Raw genomic sequence first — 22,760 nt, forward strand, 5'->3', positions numbered from 1 at the left:
ATAATGCAACGCTACTGACGTTTTTTGGCTGGCCTCTGAGAAACCATTTGCGATTTGACTCGCGTTTTTATTTGTTGTTTCTGCCGGCCGTAAAAGCGGGAATCGAACCACTCGGCGCGAGTATGGCGGCTGGCAGCGGAACAGATGAGGCACGGTGGGAGAACAAACGGCGGGGGCACGGCACATTCTTCACGGAGAGCCGCTCCAATAAATCAGAAGCAACTGATAGCGGGGGGACCCTCCATCACGTTCGACGCCCCCGGCCACAGAGGAAAGGCGGGAGCGGCGATTCTCGGAATGGGAGATCGGAAAACAGAGGGGACGCTGAACCTCACTTTGGCACAGCCTCCCTCCTCCTCCTCCCTTCTCCTCCTCCTCCCTCCTCCTCCTCCCTCCTCCTCCCTCCTCCCTCCTCCTCCTCCTCCTCCCTCCTCCTCCTCCTCCTCCCTCCTCTGAACTTCCAACTGCTTTTGGCACTCAGAGTTGAATGTACTTTCTTCTTTTGTCGCATACCAATCAAGCACCAAGCGAGTGTTTTTATTCACAGGCGAGGAAATAACTGAATATGCACTGCGACACATGTCGCCGGTGAGTGACGACTGTCAGGTATTCCGATGTGCTGCCGGAGCGCTGGATCATGGTAGATGGTGGTTACCAGCGCGCTGTTAGCGCTGCATACTTATCCCCCAAAGTGGAGCGAAAAGAATGGCAAAGTCAAAAATTCGAGGAAAATATTATAATCGGTTTAAAATGTAGGGTGCAATACGATATTTAAATATAATAGTGTATGATTTTGCACCTATTTAAATAGTCTCCTGGTATGATGAAACTGGTTAACGGCAGAGTTTGACATTGTGAAATACAGTCAAAATGCATAGTTGTGTGTGTATATATATATATATATATATATATATATATTTAAATATCTATAACTAGTTTATGTATATATATATATACATATATATAACTAGCAGTTGGACTTGTATTGCAAAAGTCCAACTGCCAGTTTTTCTTGTGCAGTCGGGGCCCGTCTGTGAAATTGGACTTTCCAGCTGTGCCTTAGAAAAGGATTGGTGTCAGGGCAAAGTCATGCATTTAGAGAAGCGATACCTTGTGTTGTTCAGGCCGAGTCCACGACGCCTGTGGAGGACAGAGACAGAACCACAAAGAAAAAAAACAACACAGCAGAACAATCCTTTAGAGAGGAGCCCCCGTCTGTCCACAGAGGGGCTCTGGCTCAACACAGCGGGCGTGCCACCCATTAGTTACCATTCAATCATCAAAGGTCTACTGATATTCAAATGATCCGGCTCATTTTACTGAGCATCCGTTTTGAAGGGGATGAAAAAAACACTACTGGGGATTTTGAGTCGATTTCCACGACAGACACGTCAATGTATTTTATGTGGGCTATATATCGCTTGCCGCTGCGGCTTTGCTGTGGATTGTTACCAAGCAGCAGACATATTTATCGGTGCATGGGCGCCGTGTTGTGTTGCAGAGAGGCTCACACACAAGCCTTTCCCCGACAGCAGCTTGCATTTTAAACAGATGTTGTGACAAGTGCGTTGGCATTTGGGCGTAACGCGTCGAGCCATCAAGCGCACAAACAAGACCGCCTTTGTCAGTCTCCGGGACGCTTGAGGCGAGACGACTCGAGATTATTACACGCCATCTTTTGTGCGTGGACGGTAACAGGGTTCCTGCTGGCCGACACAGTGATGTCACACGCCTGGCTCGTTGTTAAGACGCTTTATTGTGGCCCCCGTGAAGAGCAACGTGATGTCACCGTAAGGTGGTCTTCATTTGTTCGCAGTAAATGCTAAGTGGAGTGCATTTATATAGCGCTTTTCTAACCAGTCAGGCCACTCAAAGATTCAAACACCCACCCATTTATGCACACACTCACACACCGCCGGGTGGGTGAGGCGTCTCGCTCAGGGACACCTCGACACTCGTGAAGGAGGAGCCGGGGATCGAACTAGCGACCCGCTCTACCTCCTGAGCTACTGCCGCAGTACAGGCGCTGAATGGCCACCTAACTATGTCCAGATGTTCTATAGCCTGGGTCCGTGGAGACAGATGCGTCGGCCTGTGGCTAACGTTTGGAGTCTGATGGGTGCGGGTTCACTAAGGCCCCGGGTTAACTGCTTACATTGTCTGGGTCCAGATGTAAATCAGCCATGATGTTTGTTAAACTAGCCCCCCCCCTGCCCTCACGGCGTAGAAGCATTCCAAAATTGGGCAGTTGCCGCTCATTTGACGTCCATTATGTTCCAAACGTGTGCGTAGCAGCTCACCACAGCTGTATCTTTGTTTTGTGACACACAGAGGCACGGCTATGGGAGTGCGAAACAATCGTTTGGGATATAATGGATGTCGATTGAGCGCCAACTGCCCAGTTTCAGGACAATCTACACGGCGAGAGGAGGGAGCTGGACAAACATTATATCTGGACACAGACAGTAGTGCCTTTACCTGGGGTTGGAGCGAATCAGAGAAATCCTTTCAACACGTCCTTGCATCTTTGATCCTGTGTTAATCTTATGTTAACTTAATCAACAATAAAATATTTGGCGATAAAATATGTTCAGTAGACCTTTGACAATGTGAATAGTAGGGTAATTATTATGTTGATTTAAATCAATATCTTTGGTCAAGATATTATTCTTCAAAAGAATACAAATATAACAAGTCCATTTGCCTCATTAGATATTGAATAATTGATTGCACCTCATTTATCATGTTTCGTGAAACATCAGATCAAATGGTGAAACCCACACAGCTACATGCTACGAAATTAGTTTGCATGAGGCATGCTATGGATTTCATGACGGTGAGGAGAAGAACACGAAAACACATGAAAACGTGATGACCCACAAACGTCTCCAAGCAGAACATGCAAAGCGCAGACTGACCGGCTCTCATCTTGCGCCAGCCCTCAGAAAAACGTCAATAAAACACAAGAAGTGGACGTGAGCGAACCGAAAGAGAGGGAGCGGGGGGGAAAGAGGTAGATAAACCTTTCAATAAATTCACATCTAATGCTCCCGACACACACACACACACACACACCAACACACACACACACACCATACCCTCCTTTTTTTTATTGAGAGCCGGCGGCAGAACAAATAGTAGAAATAAAAAAAAAACGATACAGGCTCATCAATCACCACACCGCTAAAATGAATTTGAACTCTATTAACGGCGGAGCCGCACTGATCGAAACCTTGGGTATGGCTTAATGCATTTAAGGGCAAGAGCGCTAAATAAAGGCTAGAGCACGAGAAGTCCCCCTCCACTCCCGCTACGCCGTCTGCATTAGGGCTCCGCTCACGCACACTTCCTCCTCCCAACGGCGGCCGTGCTAGGGGCTTTAACGCGCTGAGGAAGCCCGTGAATAAAGGCGTCCTTCGAACAGTTTGCGTAGCGCCAGATGAGATGTATAGGCAATGAGTCACGACTAAAGTGACTTCACCTCAATTGATAAAAGGCCTTTTTCCGAAAACAGTTTACGTAACCCTAGATGAGATGAATCGGCGTCGAGGCACGACTGGAATGACTTCACCCTCGACGAAGGACAAAAAAACCAAAAGAGACGTAACACCTTTGCGACGAGACGCCCATGAATAAAGCCCACTTTACACAAACTCAAAAAGAAGCGGACAGCCCAAACCTCGGGCCGCGCCCGATTGATATTCTGGCGATGATTCACGACTATGACTGTTAACTTCTCCAGTCAAGCTCCGACGAGCCGAGGAGAGGGAGGCGAGGGAGGGAGGCGAGGGAGGGGAGGGAGGGAGGAAGCGGGGAGGAAGCGGGGCGGGGCAGCTGTCGTAGGGAGGCGGCGGGACGTGGCCGCACGTCTGCCGTGCGTGTGTTCCTGTGCGTGATGACAAGCGGAGCAGCTGGCGTGTCCCCACAGTGCGAGACAGGAGCCGCTGCCCAATTAATACAGGCGGCGGAACCTAACAGTCTGGAACGTACCCACCTCGAGAGGGGGGGAAAAAAACTAAAGGTGCAGTCGCAAACACACTCACACACGCGCGCACTCTCGCTCCCGCACTCACGACCCGTCTCCGGGACGCTCGCTCGCTCTCTCTCTCCGTCGTCTCCCTCTGTTGTACCTGCCGCGGCTGACGTGTGTCACTGTCACACTCGACGGCGACGAGGAAGATAAAGGGGAGAGAGGTGAGGAAGACGAGGAGGAGGAAGAAGCGACGCTCGTGGGAGGATGAGGACGACGGGAGGGGGAGGGGGGGTGAGGGGGGGACGCGGGGGAGTAACATCACTACACTATTATGTCTGCAAATATGCCCTGGAACATTACGATGATGCATGGGCGGGCTGCCCCCCCCCTTCCGACTGGTGCTACTCTGACTTCCACTACGCTCTCCTCCCCCGGAGGAGGGGAGGGAGGGAGGGAGGGAGGGAGGGCAGCCATCTCTCTGCTCTGACACGCGGTGAGTCAGAGTCAAAGGGAAGATTCACGACGATAAAAAGGGGCGAGACAGTAGCTAACTGGAGGGAGAGAGGGAGGGGGGAGAGGGAGAGGGAGTGAGAGAGACAGAGAGAGAGAGAGAGAGATAGAGGGGCGGGGACGGAGAGAGACCGAGAGGGAGAGACACATAGACGGGATACAGAGAGACCGACAGAGAGAGAGACAAAGAGACAGAGAGACATAGCGCCAGAGCCGGAGAGACAGAGAGAGTCAGCAAGAGAGAAAGAGAAAGAGAGAGAGAGAGAGAGAGAGAGTCAGCAAGAGAGAAAGAGACATAGAGAGAAAGAGAGAGAGAGAGAGAGAGAGAGAGAGAGAGAGAGAGAGAGAGAGAGAGTCAGCAAGAGAGAAAGAGACAGAGAGACAGAGAGAGAGAGAGAGAGAGAGAGAGAGAGAGAGAGAGAGAGAGAGAGAGAGAGAGAGGGAGAGTTGCTCGGGGGGCCACACCACTGATTAGGGCCCGGCGGAGCCGCCCTGCGTTATTAGACGGGGGGGGGGGGGAGAAAGCACGGCGAGGGGGGCCGCGCGGCGGTGTGATGATTAAGCGTTCACATCATAGCACACTGACTGAGTGGGCCCCGCTGCAGGGCGCTGAGAGGCCCCCATTGTGTTTACAGTAAACAATGGGCCCGCCGCTTTACATGGCAGTGGGCCTCCCCAGGGCCCCACACCCCTCTGGGGCCCCCCGCAGGACGCCAGACGTCCTAACGATGCTTTTACTCCTCGCATTAGCGCCTCACATCAATATCTCATTATCGTCTTCTCAAGTTACTGCGTGTCATTTTTTTTTTTTTACTTAACCGGGGGGTGGAGTCTGTGTGTCGGCGAGGGGGGGTTCAACTCCACGCTAAAAAAGGTGCCGGGTTCAATGCCCGATGCCCGCAGCCTAGCGTCGGGGGGGGGCATCCCGGGGGCAAGATGGTGAATGGTAAATGGACTGCATTTATACAGCACTTTTCTAACCAGAGGCCCCTCCAAGCGCTTCCACGCAAAACCATTCATACACACACGCACACTGGCTCACAGGCTGTGAGGCGTCTCGCTCAGGGCACACCTCGACACTCGAGACGGGCAACCTTTCCGGTTACCGGCCAGCCCGCTGTACCTCCTGAGCTACGTGCTGCCCAAGAGGCCTTCCTCCTCCCTGCTCCTTGGTGATGGGGACCTGACTTTATAGTCAGGCGCAAAACGTCCAGATTGATCAGGCTCCTCTGAGTGGCCACTTGGACGCGAGCTTGTTAATGCAATAAAGAGGAGGGACGGAACTTAAAGGCTAACTGTGGGCCGACAACGACTTAACACCGAGATTAACCAGAACTAACCCCGCACTTTAACATTGGAATTCTTTTAAATGACTCGCATCACTTTAAAACCGCCGCCCAAACCCTTACTCAGTGTCACTCCAGATAACCGGAGCCGGCAAACTTTTCATCAAGCGGCACATTAAGTAAGTATTTAAATAAAGAAAAAAAACATTCATTAGGTTGATAAAAAAAATGAGCGGATAATAAACGGTTCATTTTTAGATTTTCAGCCACAATTATCTAGACGAGCGACGTACAATAAATTCATTAAAAGCAAGAAAGTGATAACGGCCCACCAACGCCCATGTGCTAATGAAGCCTGCTCTAAAGACACTTATCTTTCATAGAGGTGAAAACAACCAACAATAACAACACAGGAGCCTGCCACACTAATGCCAATTGCAAACATAATTCCACCCACACATGCGGCCCATTGTGAAGAGGCCCTTTGTGAGGCGCCTCTTGCATACAGTAGTGCCTCTGCTTTTGCATTCTGTTCTATGCTAATGTTTCATTCACTCAGCCTGGATCACCACATTGTGCTCCCATTTTAGCACGCACACTTGCACACACGGACACAGGGACAGACACGCACACGCGGATGGACACGCACACACACGCACGCATTGACACACAAACACGCACGGACACACACACACACACACACACACACACACACACACACACACACACACACACACACACACACAAACAAACACACAGACACACACACATCCCTCTTTGCCTGTATAATCCCAACACCTCTTCTGACAACCGCCCCACGCCACGCACAGGGTGGACGTTAGATAAACAAGGAAAGCGTACTCATTTTGTGGCCGATTAAACAGCTTAGTAACTTAGTAACTAACAGTTGCTAAAGTGTCAACATTGTCCTCTACAGACTGTGGATGTAAACTGCCATTCCTCACAGGGTAGCCAGCAGATGGAGAGAGAGAGAGAGAGAGGCGGTCTCCCTCCCTCTCTCTCTCTACTGCGTTATTAATGGTTAGCGGGGGGGGGGGGGGGGGGGGGGAGGAGTGCTGGGTCTGTGACCGCTGTCCGGGCTGATGCCGGGCGATTTGAACCCTGGCTGACCCGGCCTGTGGTCCCAGTCCCTGGGGCCCGCCACCGTCCCGGGGGCAGACCCACCGCGCTCCGCTGGCGGTGAGGGCCCCCAGCCTGCCCCATCACCACTGGACCGCGAACCGCTCCACGGGGATGATGTTGGTCCACGTGTTCCAGGTTGTACAGACGCCGAGAGCAGTAGCGGAGAATTCCTCCGACGCCGCCGCCGCCTAAAGTCGGGTATCGGCGAGTCTATGCGCCGATCCGATACCGTCACGTGACTCATTTAATACACAGGCAAAGAACGTCACAAACACGTGCAGTGTAATGCCGTGTTCCTTAATGGGTCGGAGGTGGAATGTTGGAATGGGAAACGTTTCATCTCCGACCTACGGCGAAGTCGGAAAAACATGGATGCTCACGCTTGACTAGAAGAATACGTGGGTGTAAATGTATTGTTCTAATTATAGAATATGAATGCAAATGATGCAATTTTTCTTTTGTTTGTCGTCGTCCACAAAACGAGGACTGAATTCAACATGAGACACGGCCTTCGAGAAGCTCCCGTTCAAACGGAATCGCGTCTTAACTGCACGGATACGCACAACACTCAAAGTTGAAGTAATCCGTTTTCAGAACAAGGCCAAATCCCCTGATGAGCAATTGAGTACGGCAAAACGCAGTAATCCCTGAGGTGAAATCTATTTATCCCGCTGATAATGAGAAATGAACAGCAGAGCCTCTGCCATCCTGCACCCTGTTGATTCGCCGCTCTCTCCGCGGCTGACGGCAGTGCTAATGCTAATGCCGTTCATTCACGCCCCTGTGACGGATGGGACATGGCTGCGGTACAACGCATGCGGCAGCGGTGGGAAGATGGCGGCGGAGAAAAGAAAAGCACAGACACCAAAAGACAGAATGAGACTCTCACCCCCACCCCCCCAGACCCGGCGTGACGTGACGGCGGCGCTAGCAGACCGTCTAGGACGGACGACAGGCGGGACAGACACACAGACGGGGCCCGGCCGAGCGCGGCCAGGGCGCCGGCGACGGCATGCCACCACGGGGAACGGGGGGGAGGGGGCGAACGATGGAAACACATGAAGAAATGGGTTCTTTTCTCTTTGCTCTTTTTTCAAATCGTGTTCTCATCCCGTTCAAAGGTTCCTTCCCATCTCCAGAGACGAGACGCACAGCCGGCGCTCCGGACGCCAGATTAGTAGTAGAATTAAGGAATTAATTAGGAATAGAATTAGGCCGAATTAGGAGAGCATGCGGCCGTAAATCAATCTCATCGACGCTGCGATGAGATCATCTTTGAAGATTCCAAAAGGGGTGGGGTGATTTAATGGCAGATAAGAAGCAGCTTTTGGATCAGATGGGAAGAAGACTTGACTTTGTTGTTTCGAAACATGGTGAGAAACGTTTGCCTGCGTGCATTTCCGTGTGCCTCAGCTCCCATACCTGATAGATCCTGTTTAGATGCGCCTGTAGGGGAGAGATGTAGTGCATAGAATGGGTGTACAGTAGTACAAGCCTCCATGATCAGAACACCATTTCCTTCATTCCTTCTTCAGTGACGCTCAGGAGGAATGAGGAGAATGCGACAAATGACGCTTCATTTGCAGAACACAAACAGAATGTAGGTATGCGACCGAAACACGTGGCGCGCTGCGAGCCCTGAACGTTACAGTCAACCACATTAATAATCCCCTCAGGCTCGCGAGCGCAAGGGTGGCAGAACCTTCATGCGGCGACGATGTCTTCATACTGAAGGTGCGAGCAGCGAGAGCGTAGACCTCTCCTGCTCTCTGCATCCGGCTGGTTTTAGAAAAACACTCCTTTCAATCAACTATATCGTCGCTACAATATTGATTGTTCGCTTTGTTCTCCGTTTGGATAATTGGGTCTGTCAATGGCCGACTGCTAATATGAATGAAAAACAATCATGTATTTCGGAGTTTGGAGATAACCAATATTTTCCAATTATGCTTCATAATTACACTGTTACAGCCACAGCTACGTTAGCAGGACGTGCGGTGCATTTAGAAAACCTGGCGGACGTTAGTGAACAGTGGTGGTGATATGTAGGAAGTAGTGTAGCCGAATATAAACCCTGGGGACATGTAGGAAGTAGTGTAGCCTTATATAAACCTGGTTAGTGAACCCTGGTGATTTAGGAAGTAGTGTAGCCTTATATAAACCCTGGGGATATGTAGGAAGTAGTGTAGCCTTATATAAACCCTGGGGATATTTAGGAAGTAGTATATAAACCTGGGGACGTTAGTGAATCCTGGTGATATTTAGGAAGTGTAACCTTACATTAAACCTCTGATATTTAGGAAGTAGTATATAAACCTGGGGACGTTAGTGAACCCTGGTGATATTTAGGAAGTGTAACCTTGCATAAACCTCTGATATTTAGGAAGTAGTGTGTACATAAACCGTGTGGCGGGGCCCTCAGTCGCATCCACAAAATGGCCCCAGGCTGCCCGCGCTCGCTGTAATTGCTTGTAGATGTAGGCGGGCGAGTGCCGCCGACGGCCCCGAAGGCATTACCTGCTCTCCCTCGTTGAAGACCTGCACCCCGTAGCTCCAGTTGATGCTGGGGGTGGGGTCCCCCAGCGCCTCGCACGTCAGGGTCACCTGCTCCTGCATCTCCGAGGTGGTCTGGTTCACGATGTACGTGATCCTGGGCTTCACTGTGCGGACACAAGCAGAGCATCTGTTGTCACGGCGGCGGCGGCAGCATCAGCAGCAGCAGCCGCCGCCGCTGCCATCATCACAACGTATGCATTCCCCCTTCTGCATTTGTGCTTCCTGTTTCCATTTCACGGTCCGTTTCCTGCGTGTTTATTGATCGCTGCGCTGCCTTCACTTGTGGTAACTCGTTAACTTAACGTTGCCTCCGTTGCGTTCAATTGAAAGCACTTTGGTAAACAGTTGTTTGTACAGGTGTTAATTTATTCTCATCCTGATTATGATTGTCGTGAACCATTTCGACCCTGGTTTATCTCCCAATGGTTATGGCAGAGTGAAAGATGCTTTTATGTTGGCACATCTTTTGAACACATTTAAACAGTGAGCGATTATGAAGGCCACAGCGGGGTGTCTGCATTCCGTTACGTAAGCAAAACAAGCCCAAAACCCTCCCCAACACGTGGGCTGGCTGCACATCCACTGCCTGCCGTTCCTCTGTTCCCAATTACAGCCACATAAACACACACACCGTACACACACACAGAGACATCTATACATGGCTGTGTGCTCTTTAACAGAAACATGTTTGTTGTTAACCACCTGCTCAGTATTCATTTACACACAAATTAAACAAAGATAGAGCATTTGTTTTTATGATGGCGGGCTTTCGGAAAGGTTACACAATTAATCTCCCCGACACCTCGGAAACATAATAACTTTCTTTGTGCAGACAATGCCTACTTTGAACAGCCTACGTGCACAAGGCGTGTGAGTACGATTACCTGTTTTAGTATTTGTTCAGAAGACACAACTTTGTGGTTTAATCATGGACGTAAAGCCAGGGCAACCAGGCGAGAGCAACGCCATGAGGGAGAGAACAACGAGGATCTGAAACGCGTCTAAAGCTGATCTCACTCCACAAAGCCCTGGCCTGCACCCAAAGCGCTTAAACACAATCCTGGAGCCGCACAATGGCTGCCCACACACACACACCACACAACGCTCCATTCTATATCTATTAGCGAGGACCTTGTTCATTCTTCTCCCCAACCCCGGCCTTTACATAAGTACCCACTGCATTCAGGACGGGCAGCCAACGCACACGCACACTACAATTAAAACATCCATTCTGAACGGCAATCATTACAAATGCACGTCTAGACATTATGGCGTCGTCGCCGCGTACGTTGAGGGCATTTGCTCTCCCTGGTCAACACTTTGGTTATGGCCCAACATTTCTCTTTTATAGCCGGCGAGCTAAACTCGATGTGAGATGCAGAGAGTGGGCCGTGGGGGATAGTGGGGGGAAAAAGATGATAACAGCCTGTTGCATAATAAGCCTATCAATACGAGTGCAAACTGTGTCTGAGACGGATCCACATCTACATACTGTACACCAATTACAGCGGCGTGCGCTTTGGAACGGGGACGACTACGCCTGCGTCGCCGTCTCAGGGCATCGTGTCTCGCTCCTCACCGAACACCCTGAGGCTGAGCTCCTGGTCGCTCTCGCCCGCCTTGTTCCGGGCGATGCAGGTGTACTCCCCCTCGTCCAGCTTGGCCACCTCCATGATGGTCATCTCCGAGCCGTCCTCGTTGAAGCTGTATTTATCCTCCGCGTCCAGGACCACCCCGTTGCTACGACGACGGGAGGATAATTATTAGAATTACAGGCTGAGATTGACACACTTTGTCTGTTGAAGGCTGGAGCCTCTCTGTCTTTCTTGTGGGTTTTTGTTTGTGAAGGTGGAGTGAAATGCTTGTTTGCTTTACCATCAGCACATGTTGTATTAGCACAACGTGAAAGCTCATATATATATATATATATATATATATATATATATATATATATGTGTGTGTGTGTGTGTCTTATATATGTGGAACATGTCATTGTTTTTTTGCCCCATGCAGAAGTTGGACAGTGTAAAGGCATCAGCCTTTAGATATACTAATGCTTACACTGAGCTGTCCAGACCCGACTCAAGAAGAGGCTTAGCTTTAAGTGAAGGAACACAAGCACCTTACACACTTAAAGATCTTTGATGAGGGAGAGACGGAGGATGAGGAGGAAAAAAACTAAAGTGTGGGGGCGAAAAATTATGAAAATGGGAAAGATAGCAAGTGAGTTATTCAAATGATCTCATTCTCAGTAATTGGTTTTCAAGATAAAAGTCTTTGGTGTGATATGGAAGCTTAACATTGGGGAGAATTACGAAGAAAGGAATGCTCCACAATATATTGTGGTTTCAATATTATTTTACATCACAGGCTTAATTCTAAACGAAGAGACAGATGAAAAAGGAGGCACATCATCTGCTTTGCATTACCACGAGCTTCCACATCCATTTGATAAGTAACCTCGGAATATCGGCGCGCTATTTTTACTAGGTACTCTGACAAGTGCAATTAACTGCTTTGAACTTGACTCTCCCACACACCAACTGCCAAGCATGTGGCTCGTAACATCTGAATCATTTCCATAAATGTCTTCTACTCATCTAAAAATACAACTGTGCTCCCTACAGTGACAATAGCGCAGAGTGCCACTTTTCATCACAGCCCCCCCCCCAGCTCCCCCCAGCACTCCAGAAGCAAGAAGACAATGGAGGCAGCAGAAGTAGTACAGCGTTGTGAAGACAGCAGCCCCTTTTGTCCGTGTGTTTACGTCAGACACTCCCCTGGAGCATCCCTCCTGGACACGCCGCCGGTGGCTTTCTGTTTGGGCTTGAGCACGTGACCGCCCCGACCGCAGCCATTGTAACGGCACCACAACATCGCGGCCCACTCTTTGTTTTGCTCGTCGGGTGGTTCTTCTGTAGTGGCGTGTCACCTCTGACACCCGCCGAGTGTGTGGGATGTGTGTGTGTGTGTGTGTGTGTGTGTGTGTGTGTGTGTGTGTGAGGTGTGTGGTGTGATTGTTGGATGTCTGTGTGTGTGTGGGATGTGTGTGTGTGTGTGTGTGTGTGTGATGTGTTTGTGGGATGTGTCTGTATGTGTGGGATGTGTGTATGTGCGTGTCGGTGCGCGTGTGTGTGTGTGCGTGCGTGCCTGTGTGTGTGTGTGTGTGCGTGGGTATACATGTGTATGTTTTTGTGTCTGTGCATACACGTGCGTGTCTGTCCGACCTGCCTGTGTGTGTGTGTGTGTGTGTGCGTGTGTTTACGCGTCTGTTTTTGTGCATGTATGTGTGTGTGTGTGTGTGTGTGTGTGTGTGTGTGTGCGTGGGTCTCACCGTGTCCAGGTCACAGTGGGTTCAGGGTAGCCGTCGACGGCGCACGTCAGCGTGGCGGTCTGACCGACATCAGCGGTGGAGTTCACCTCCGTCTGCCAGACCCGGATGGTGGGCAGCACTGGTGGACAGAGGGAGAGTTAGAGAGAGAGACAGAGACAGAGAGACGTAGAGAGAGAGACAGAGAGATGTAGAGAGAGACAGAGAGACAGAGAGAGAGAGACAGAGAGACATAGAGAGAGAGACAGAGAGACAGAGAGACGTAGAGAGAGAGACAGAGAGACATAGAGAGAGAGACAGAGAGACAGAGAGACGTAGAGAGAGAGACAGAGAGACATAGAGAGAGAGACAGAGAGACAGAGAGACGTAGAGAGAGAGACAGAGAGACATAGAGAGAGAGACAGAGTGACAGAGAGACGTAGAGCGAGAGACAGAGAGACATAGAGAGAGACAGAGAGACAGAGAGACGTAGAGAGAGAGACAGAGAGACATAGAGAGAGAGACAGAGAGACAGAGAGACGTAGAGAGAGAGACAGAGAGACATAGAGAGAGAGACAGAGAGACAGAGAGACATAGAGAGACAGAGAGACATAGAGAGAGAGACAGAGAGACAGAGAGACGTAGAGAGAGACAGAGAGACGTAGAGAGAGACAGAGAGAGAGACAGAGAGACGTAGAGCGAGACAGAGAGACAGAGAGCCGTAGAGAGAGAGAGAGAGAGAGAGAGATAGAGAGAGAGAGAGAGAGAGAGAGAGAGAGAGACACACAGAGAGAGACAGAGAGACATAGAGACGTAGAGAGAGACAGAGAGAAATAGAGAGACAGAGAGAGAGACAGAAAGACATAGAGAGAGACAGAGCGATGTAGAGAGAGAGAGAGAAAGAGAGACAGAGACAGAGACAAGGAGAAAAGAGAAAGAGAGAGAGAGAGGGAGAGAGCGAGAGGGAGAGAGAGAGAGGGAGAGAGAGTGAGGGAGACAGAGACATAGAGAGAGGGAGAGAGACATAGACAAGGACAAAATAGAGAGCGAGAGAGAGAGCGAGGGAGAGAGAGACGTAGAGAGAGAGAGATAGAGAGAAACAGAGAGAGAGACAGACAGACAGACAGACAGACAGACAGACAGACGGACAGAGTCAAAGACGAGAGGGCGCGCGAGAGAGAGGCGACACAGAGAGAGACAGCCACCGAGCGGAGAACCCGAGGAATAAGGTCTCAGGTCAAAAGCGGGGATGTTTATGGCATTAGCTCGTAGCAGATACCATCAACAGGGAACACCCTGGCCCACGCATGGCCGCCCACGCGCGGCCGCTTCTGTTTCGGCCTGCCAGTGGAGAGCCTGCAAATAATAAACCAAAGAGCAACAAATAGAGTGGAGAGGCGGAGGAGGAGAGGAGGCTGACCGTTGACCAGGACCTGGATGAAGCGCATGTCGATCTCTCCGCGGGCCATGAGCCGGCCCTCGCAAGTGTACGAGCCCTCGTCCGTCTTCTTGATGCCGCGGATCTGGAGGTGGTTGTTGGCCAGCACCTTGAAGCGCACTGGGGGGGGAAACACAGAGCATCAGAACATCAGGGCCGCGGTGAGGTCCGCCCCGGCCACGTTTGGGGGGCGTTTTCTCAGACGGCCGATCGCAGCTTGACCCTTGAGCAAGAAGAGCAACCCTGCATCTGCATCTTGTATCCACTGTGGGCTACTTTGGATAAATGTTAGTCTCACAGATCAGGCTTTAGATTCACATCTACAGTCTGACGGGCAGACCAGCTAAAGTCTGACGGCAGACCAGCTAAAGCTATTCGAAAAACCTACGAAACCACGACACAACCTTCTCAGCGTTTCGGTTTGCCTGATCCGTTTCGGCCTTTTCTTGTTTTTAATTTTACAATAAATTACAATTAAATAAATTATTTAATTATGGATGTCAGATTCTGACATTAATTATACATCTGGTAAATGTGTTATTCATACGCACCGTGTATCCCTGCCCTTAGAATTGTTAAGTGCGCCGGGTCTTTTTGTAACCTGATGGCGATCAATGGGAGCTCACAGCAGATGGACTTATTGAATATTAACCACACAAGTCCAAATGGAGTGACACATGAAAGTGGTGTTGGAGCACCTTCCTCCCACCCACTCCAAACACCAAAAACAGCCAACTTCAAGCTGCTTTGTCCGGCCTCCGCGCAGAGCTGCTGACCACACAGCACTTTAACACTTGAAGCCGGGCTGGGAGACGGGGCCAGAAGCCCCGCACACACACACACACACCCCCACACACACCCGCACATATACACTGACACACATAAATACACGCACACACGCACACACACCCCCACACACACACCCGCACATATACACTGACACACATAAATACACGCACACACGCACACACACCCCCACACACACACCCGCACATACACACTGACACACATAAATACACGCACACACACCCCCACACACACATGGACACAGACGAGCACACGCCCACACAACCACGCACCTTCACACACATGCACATAGACATACACAACCACACACACACACACACACCCACAGACAACCACACACACACACAGACACACAGACACAAACACACACACACTCTCACACACAGCGCTGGGTCTGAATGCAGGATAAGCCGGGGCGTATGGTGATGGGAGGGAGTGGACCAGGCCACACATGGCTGGGAGTTATTATCTTGAAGCAGCCGATAACCACGGAAACCCCAAACATAATCATATTGCTCAGTGCCAAGGGGTGAGCGGAGTGGACTTCAACATGACTCCTCCATTCAAACCCAATTTATATTTTACTTCAAAGCAATGAACAGAGAGAGAGAGGATTGGAGTACAAAATAAATGTAGGAAAAAGCAATGATTACAATTTTGTAATACTTTAAAACCTTTTGCTTTCTGTAGTAAATAATGTTTCTCTAATTGTAATATCTTCATTTGAAAAACGAAAATGTCAACCCAAGTGTACTATATTGGGTCCTTCCAAATCTCTCAAGCATTTTCAGGAATAATTGTCAATCTCCACACTCATTGATTGCAAATTCAAAAAATGAATTGCCATCCACTGAATTGGAGACGAGGCATGTGCCTGCCACTCCAAGGTTTGATATTCATAAGATTCAAACCGACCAGATCCAATTCCTTCTTTAGTCCGTCCTATAAATATGATTCGCTGAGCAATGCAGATGAGCTGCATAATTCATAAGAGGGCCTATATGCAGCTATTGATTCCGTGATCACTTATTGATCACTTACGCCTTAATATCCTCTCCCTGTGGGACAAATAAAAGAATCCAATCTAATCTCAAAAATAAATAACATCTTCAACTTCCTGCATTGAAACGCTCAGAATCCCACAAACGGCCCTCCCTCTGCAATGCAGCTCTACATCTGCAGCTCTACACCAATCCCGCTGCTATCCTGCTCGTACCCGGGTCCCCTGCTGAGCTGTGTGGAGGAATCACCAGCATGTAAACAACGAAGAACAAACAACGAGGGGGCGGGGTTTGAAGAGGAGGACCCGGCGACGACACACAGACACACAAAACCACAACCGTACTCACCCACACTCACACATCTACACACAAATACAGATACAGATACGCACAGCAGCAGGGCACAGCGACAGGGCGCAGTGATGTTACCGTCTTTCTCCGGCTGGATGCGGGAGCCTTTGTGCTTCCAGAACACCGTGGGGGGCGGGGTGCTGATGACATCACACACCAGGATGGCGTTGTCCCCCTCGTTGAACTCCTGGGGTGACGGCGCGTTGGTGAAGGTGATTTTCTCTACAAAGGATCAGAATCAGAGTCAGTACACAAGAGTGTACTGTTGTTTTCCTCAACAGCCACAGAGCAGCAACAATGCAAGATAAATGAAAATAAAGATAAGCAAAAATAAAAATAAGTAGCAGCATCAATAGATCACAATAATAAATAAAAATAATAATAATAACACATGTAAGTAATAATAAGTAGAGAAAATCAAACATTGATAATAAGTAATGAGGTGTAGTAAAGTGTAAAGTGTAAGTGTAAAGTGTGAGTGTAAAGTGTTCAAGTGGTAGGGGTATACAAGATGGAAGGGAACGTTACTTTACGTACAAAATAACTGACAAAAACCACTCAGGGTTAAGGGGTGGCCTTGCTGATTGCAAAAATAAAATTTAAGATAAAAGTAAAGCAATGTATAATACAACTGTGTGCAGTAGCCCCCCAGACATTAGGGAAATGTTTCACCGGTTCATAATTCAAAGTGTGCCTGCAATCCCAAAACAGGCCCTCGCCTAACCCCGGTTGAACTGCATAAATAGATTAAAAAATAAAAAGGTAACTTTCCGCGAGATTATTTTCCTGTTTTGTTATTCTTTCATTCATACGTAATGAAAGAGAAACATTTCATTTTCTACCGGAGCAGCGTTGAGGCTGATGTCGGTTTACCTGGCAGGGGAGAGTACGCAGGTTCCAATAGGCATACTTTCTCAGCTCACCCTGTAGTCACGTCAGGTTTATTGGTTAAGAGTCTTTATCTTAACCTTACAGATGCTAATCGACTTCAGAGGCCCACAGTAGTGTGTTGATTTAGACGACCGCCCCCCAAATAAAACACTCCAAAGACCCACTGGAAACAGAATATGAACCCCTAAAGAAACACATAAGAGAGAGAGAGAGTCTGACTGTAGCACTAGCTGTCAAGGAAGCGTCGTTAGTGGTGAGTGAGGTCGAATTAACAGCGAACACTGAACAGGCAAACCAAAAGCGATATGTTGAAAAACGCAATTGCAATCATAGCCCTATAAACAGGTTCTAAAAAGAACGCCCAATCAATTCTTCTTCTTCAAATGAATCATGAGTTTCAGATAATCAAGTGCTGGTTAATCCAAGCAGAGCAATAAGACATAATGAAGAGCAATCAGGGCTTTGAAAGCCGCTCTCGGCCAGCTGAGATCGGCCTCTGATTGTTGATTGTGGTTGCAGTACGTTTTTTTCCAATCCGAGGGATTCTACCAACTAAGCCGTGCCAAAAACATGTGGTCTTCTCAAGCGTCAGTGAGCACACTGACAATAGCAACGCAACTGACAGGAGTAAAACGGAGGCGGCTTTGAACAAGGCCAGGGTTTGCTTCTTCAAAGATGAATGGATGGACTGTCAATATTCCATGCACTCATTTGAATTATATTATTATTTCATGTTTGACACATTTTTTAATTAGCAGGGCCACAAAGAAAAAGCAATACGATTTTCAATGTTTTTTACTTTAAAAAAAAAAGAGCAATCTTTACACATCTGTTCTTTTTCAAATTAAATCTGTGTATTTGACTTTGACATTTCCCCCCCTTCCGAGATGCACTATGTGTGACCGGAAATCTCCAGTCGCAATTCTAAGAAAATGAGCAGAAAGCCAACTCGGCAGAAGAAGTCCAGGGCTATTAGGCAGCCATGACAGTCTGGTGGGAATACATCCACTGCATGAAATACTGTTCTTTGATTAAAGAGAAAGAAAAATTGGAATTGCTTCTCACGCATTGCTCCTCATGTGCACCTTAAACAGAAGGTTCTCTCGCTCATCAATCCTGCTTTTGTCTTCCAACACCAGCTATGAGAGCAGTATGATTCCATGCAAACTTAGATTACTTCCTCTAGTTGTAAGAGTGTGCGACTCCCTGAACAAAAAGATGCTGGATTCAATCCCAAGTGTCTGCAGCCTAGCTGTGGGTAGGGGTACCCTTGAGAAAGAAGAGCAACCCTTTACCTGCATGCTTATTGACCTGCATCATGTATTCACTGTAAGCTAGTTTGGATAAATGTGAGTCCGGCTTTAGATTCACATCTTAAGTCTGACGGCAGACCGGCTAAAGTCTGGGGGAACGGGGAGGTTCACTTTCTTTAGCTATGTGTTTGTTTCGACCAATCCTATCGCTGGCGGGTGGGATCGACCGAAACACCAACTCGGGCAGCTGTAGCAAACTGTGAAATGTGTCTGTAAAGGTTTCAGATCAACACCTTGTAAACTGGCCACTGTGGAAATAACCGCAGAACAAGTCGTAACTCTGTCCTTGCCGGCCCCCCAGAAGGTCTGCTCTAACGTAGTAGGGACCCCCCCCCCCCACAAAAGGTCTACTCTTACGGACTAGATAAATACAGGCAAATCACTACAAAGTGGATGCATGGGTGAAGTAACGGAAGGCCTGGGTTCACCAAAAGGTGGATGCACGGGTGTAGCAGTGAAAGGCTCATAAAAGGTGGATGCACGGGTGTAGCAGTGGAAGGCTCATAAAAGGTGGATGCACGGGTGTAGCAGTGGAAGGCTCACGGTAGATCTTCACGTTGACCGTGGCCTCCGCCTGCCGCTCCCCATCTCTGGCCACGCACTTGTAGGTGCCGGCGTGGTGCGTGCCAGCCTTGTAGAGCGTGAGCGTGCTGGAGCTCTCATCGGTGGTCGTGGCCGTGATGTCTGGCCGGTTCTGCTCAATGCGGTCCCCACTCGGGCCAAACCACTCGATTTTGGTGGCGGTGCCCACAACTGCACACACAGATAGGGAGAGGGGGAGAGGGAGGGAGAGAGGGGGAGAGGGAGGGAGAGAGAGAGAGAGAGAGGGAGAGAAAGAGAGAGAGAGAGAGAGAGAGAGAGGGAGAGAGAGAAGGAGGTAGGGAGAGAGGGAGAGGGGGTAGGGGAGGGAGGGGGAAGGGAGAGAGGGAGAGGGAGGGGGGGAGAGGGAGAGAGAGGAGGGAAGAGGAGGAGGAGAAGAGAGGGAGGGGGAGGGAGAGGGAGAGGGTGAGGAGGCGGGGGAGAGAGAGGGTGGCGGGGAGAGGGAGAGAGAGGGGGGAGAGGGGGGGAGAGGAGGAGGAGAGAATGGGAGAGGGAGAGAGGGAAAGGGAGAGAGGGAGAGGGTGAGGAGGCAGGAAAGAGAGGGATGGGGAGGGAGAGAGAGTGAGTGGGTGAGGAGGCGGGGGAGGGAGGGCGAGAGTAAAGAAGATGGATGGCATGAAAATATATCAGGAAATTTGTCGGAAATGCCCTTTCCTACCTTTAAACATGAATATTTCATTCCTTCCTTTAAACAATTCAAATCGTCCAAAACAATAACAGTACAGGTCTAGGGAGAAGCGCACTACTGGCGTACCACGGCCGACACGGCGATTCACTCAGTGTTTCAGTGTACACAGATAAACACATTTTAAAATTGATATTGCCTTACCGTCACACAGGAAGAATTTGGACTCTCCCACGCTGATCTCGCCCTGGCTGGGGGTGATCTGAACCTCCAGAGATACTGCGAACACAAAGCGGACACGGGCGCCAGATGAAGAAGCAGGCAGGCGGTAGTGGGCGCATGCTGCCATATGTTCCAGAGAGATAAGATGGCCGTCATTAGCTCCCATACGCTGGTGTTCGGGCGGAGAGCCTCGGGGGCAGCTCCTCTGAACGCCATCTGAGGGCTAAGCGAGCGCCGACTTCCCAATTCCCGCCCCATCCCCGGACGGCGGAATCGGGGAGTCGTTGTGCGCTTAGCCAGACGGTGAGCAGGTGAACGTGTGTCCACAGCCCCCCCGGCCTCCATGAGGCTCACCTGGCAGGGTCAGAGTGCGCTAAGCCTCTTCCCGACGTGTGTGCAGTGGTGTGGCTTCCCAGCACAATGAGCCTCCGCAAAGTCCAATTCAACACATTGAGTGTGACAACATAATTCCAGGTCAGCTCTTAAGCTTGCACATTTTACACCCCCCCCCCCCCCGCGCCCCCCCCCTACCACCCCCCCTAGCAGCAGGCCAAGTTGGACTCCATCAAGGAGAGGGGAAAGCACTCAAAGCACTCAAATTCAAAATGATCCCGGACACTTTCAGCACCCGGTCACCCACCAAGGCAGCCTGCCAGGTTGTGTGTCTGAACTATGTTTGATAAAAAGAGGTACGTAGGGATGTTTTGCTCATAATCTCATGATGGTTACCGTTGCCAACACAAGCCGAAGCAATACAATGAGCATTACAACGTGTTTCGCTATTGGAACACAGCAGGGGTAGACCCCGGTATGCATAAAGGTGAATCCCATCACGGCTGTTTACATTAATGGGCCACAGAGTGCTTTAATTATACCACACAGAGAGATATTAAAGTTGTCACATTACACCCCCAACTTTTCGCATTTTATCTCTGTGGTAAAACCGGCAGACTCGTTTTATTTATCACGGTTGTCACATTCGGTCTGTGGGGCAAAAAGAGCAGCGGTTCATTTGATCCAGCGCCAGGTGTCAGGAGGATTATCACGGCTCTGCCTGAGGTAATGAAACAAGTGGAAAGCAGGCAGAGGCAGGAAAAGTACAACAGTCAGAGCATAAAGCCCCACTGTCGTCAGGCATTGCAACTACAAACAGAGTGGGTTTTTATCAGAAACCCTCAAAAGATCTTTGAATAAAAGCAATCCATCTGGAGGCTGGTTGTTGTTGTGTTGGCATACTGATAGTTCCTGGGAGAAGGCTGGGCGGGTTTCACAAACAGGTATGATGAAGTTCTTTATCCCACACAAAGTGTTGTGTTATAGCTACGGCCAGCGGGGGAGGATCAAGGATATAGTCAAGGATATTTTTGAGGACGATAGAGTGAGGGGGTGGAGTTGCCTAACAGAAACCTACTGTCGGACAAATCATTTTTTGGATCACCAGGATTCGTGATCATTCAGTCCCAGCCTAGCAAACGCTGCCCAGATGATATCAGGAGAAGAAATGCTAATTTGGTCAGATGGAGAGACAGTAGCGAGGGCTTTGTGATGACCTTGACATCCTGCCCTGACCATAACCACTCTATCACTTCTTCAATAGCATTTCAACTCACCCCCATCTTCGTTGGTCCGGTCATAACAACATTAAATAAATGTATTAAAGGGGTAGTTCAGGATTTTGGACATCAGGTATCATTTCCAAGTGAGCCAGTGTGTTATTTATCATTGGAGACCGTTTTCAACACTTTTCATTCAGTCCTTCTAGTTGCAGAAATCGCTGGTGTTAGGCTGGCGCAAGTCGAGGGGAACTGCTAGCCTGCCAATAAAAACTGTTTTACCCACTCCAAAGTACACCCGATGCAAACCAATTATAATGCCCGACTATTGATGTAAATGTCTGTTGATAGAATAATATTAGAAATAAAACTATCCTTGTATCGCAATGATCACATTACATTTTGGGGGACTACTTTCTCAGCAGCGGCGGAAATTAACTTTGCTCCGGTGTAGCAACAAATTCAGTACAGCAGAACGTAAACAGAGAAGCACACTCCAGGTAATATCAGTCCGCCGCTGCCGTAGCTTGCTTCCAACTACAGGGATTATAAGCTAAATGCAATGTGATGCAAGGATAGGTTTATTTCTAACACTATTCTATCAACACAGACATTTACATCGATAGTCGGGCATTATAATTGGTTTGCCTCGGGAGTGGGTAAAACTGTTTTTATTGGCAGGCTAGCAGTTCCCCTCGACTTGCGCTAACCTAGCACCAGCGATTTCTGCAACTAGAAGGACTGAATGAAAAGTGTTGAAAACGGTCTCCAATGATAAATAACACACTGGCTCACTTGGAAATGAGACCCGAGGTCCAAAATCCTGAACTACCCCTTTAACATTCAACACCCAACACCCCCGGGCTCTCAGTTCACCATTATCTCAGAAAGATACGACGATACAGAGTCAGACACAGACACAAAAGACCTCATCGATCCCGGTCTGAAAATTATTTAAAGGAGAACACAAGATTTATGAATTATGAATTATGAGTTAATTGCTCATCAATATTCAGGCGCAGACTCAAGGGTCCGCGAGTTAGAGCGCTGTCTGAGACAGACTCCACCTTCCTGCCGAGGAGAAGAACGCCAGCAGAGAACACACCGCCCAAGGGCGTGCATCACCCACTGCACCAGCCACCCCTCGCTCCCCCGCCCCCCATACCGAGAAGTGCAGCAGT

General features: G+C 49.4%; 1 protein-coding gene across 4 annotated transcripts in view; it reads right to left on the reverse strand.

The window, feature by feature from the left end:
- Positions 1-22,760, reverse strand: part of ncam1b (neural cell adhesion molecule 1b) — an 80,976-nt gene that overhangs the window by 28,042 nt on the left and 30,174 nt on the right. For 3 of the 4 annotated variants that reach the window (XM_084467448.1, XM_084467447.1, XM_084467450.1), the window contains exons 2-10: positions 20,009-20,083; positions 19,123-19,332; positions 16,454-16,597; positions 14,199-14,336; positions 12,803-12,920; positions 11,048-11,208; positions 9,430-9,572; positions 8,335-8,358; positions 1,111-1,140 (exon numbers count right to left, since the gene is read on the reverse strand). In XM_084467448.1, the coding sequence (XP_084323574.1) occupies positions 1,111-1,140; positions 8,335-8,358; positions 9,430-9,572; positions 11,048-11,208; positions 12,803-12,920; positions 14,199-14,336; positions 16,454-16,597; positions 19,123-19,332; positions 20,009-20,083 (1,043 nt within the window). The remainder of the gene's footprint in view (positions 1-1,110; positions 1,141-8,334; positions 8,359-9,429; positions 9,573-11,047; positions 11,209-12,802; positions 12,921-14,198; positions 14,337-16,453; positions 16,598-19,122; positions 19,333-20,008; positions 20,084-22,760) is intronic. The other variant, XM_084467449.1, reaches the window with a different exon arrangement.

This window comes from Micromesistius poutassou, assembly GCF_964030765.1.
Source record: "Micromesistius poutassou genome assembly, chromosome: 4".
Classification (NCBI taxonomy): Eukaryota; Metazoa; Chordata; class Actinopteri; order Gadiformes; family Gadidae; genus Micromesistius; species Micromesistius poutassou.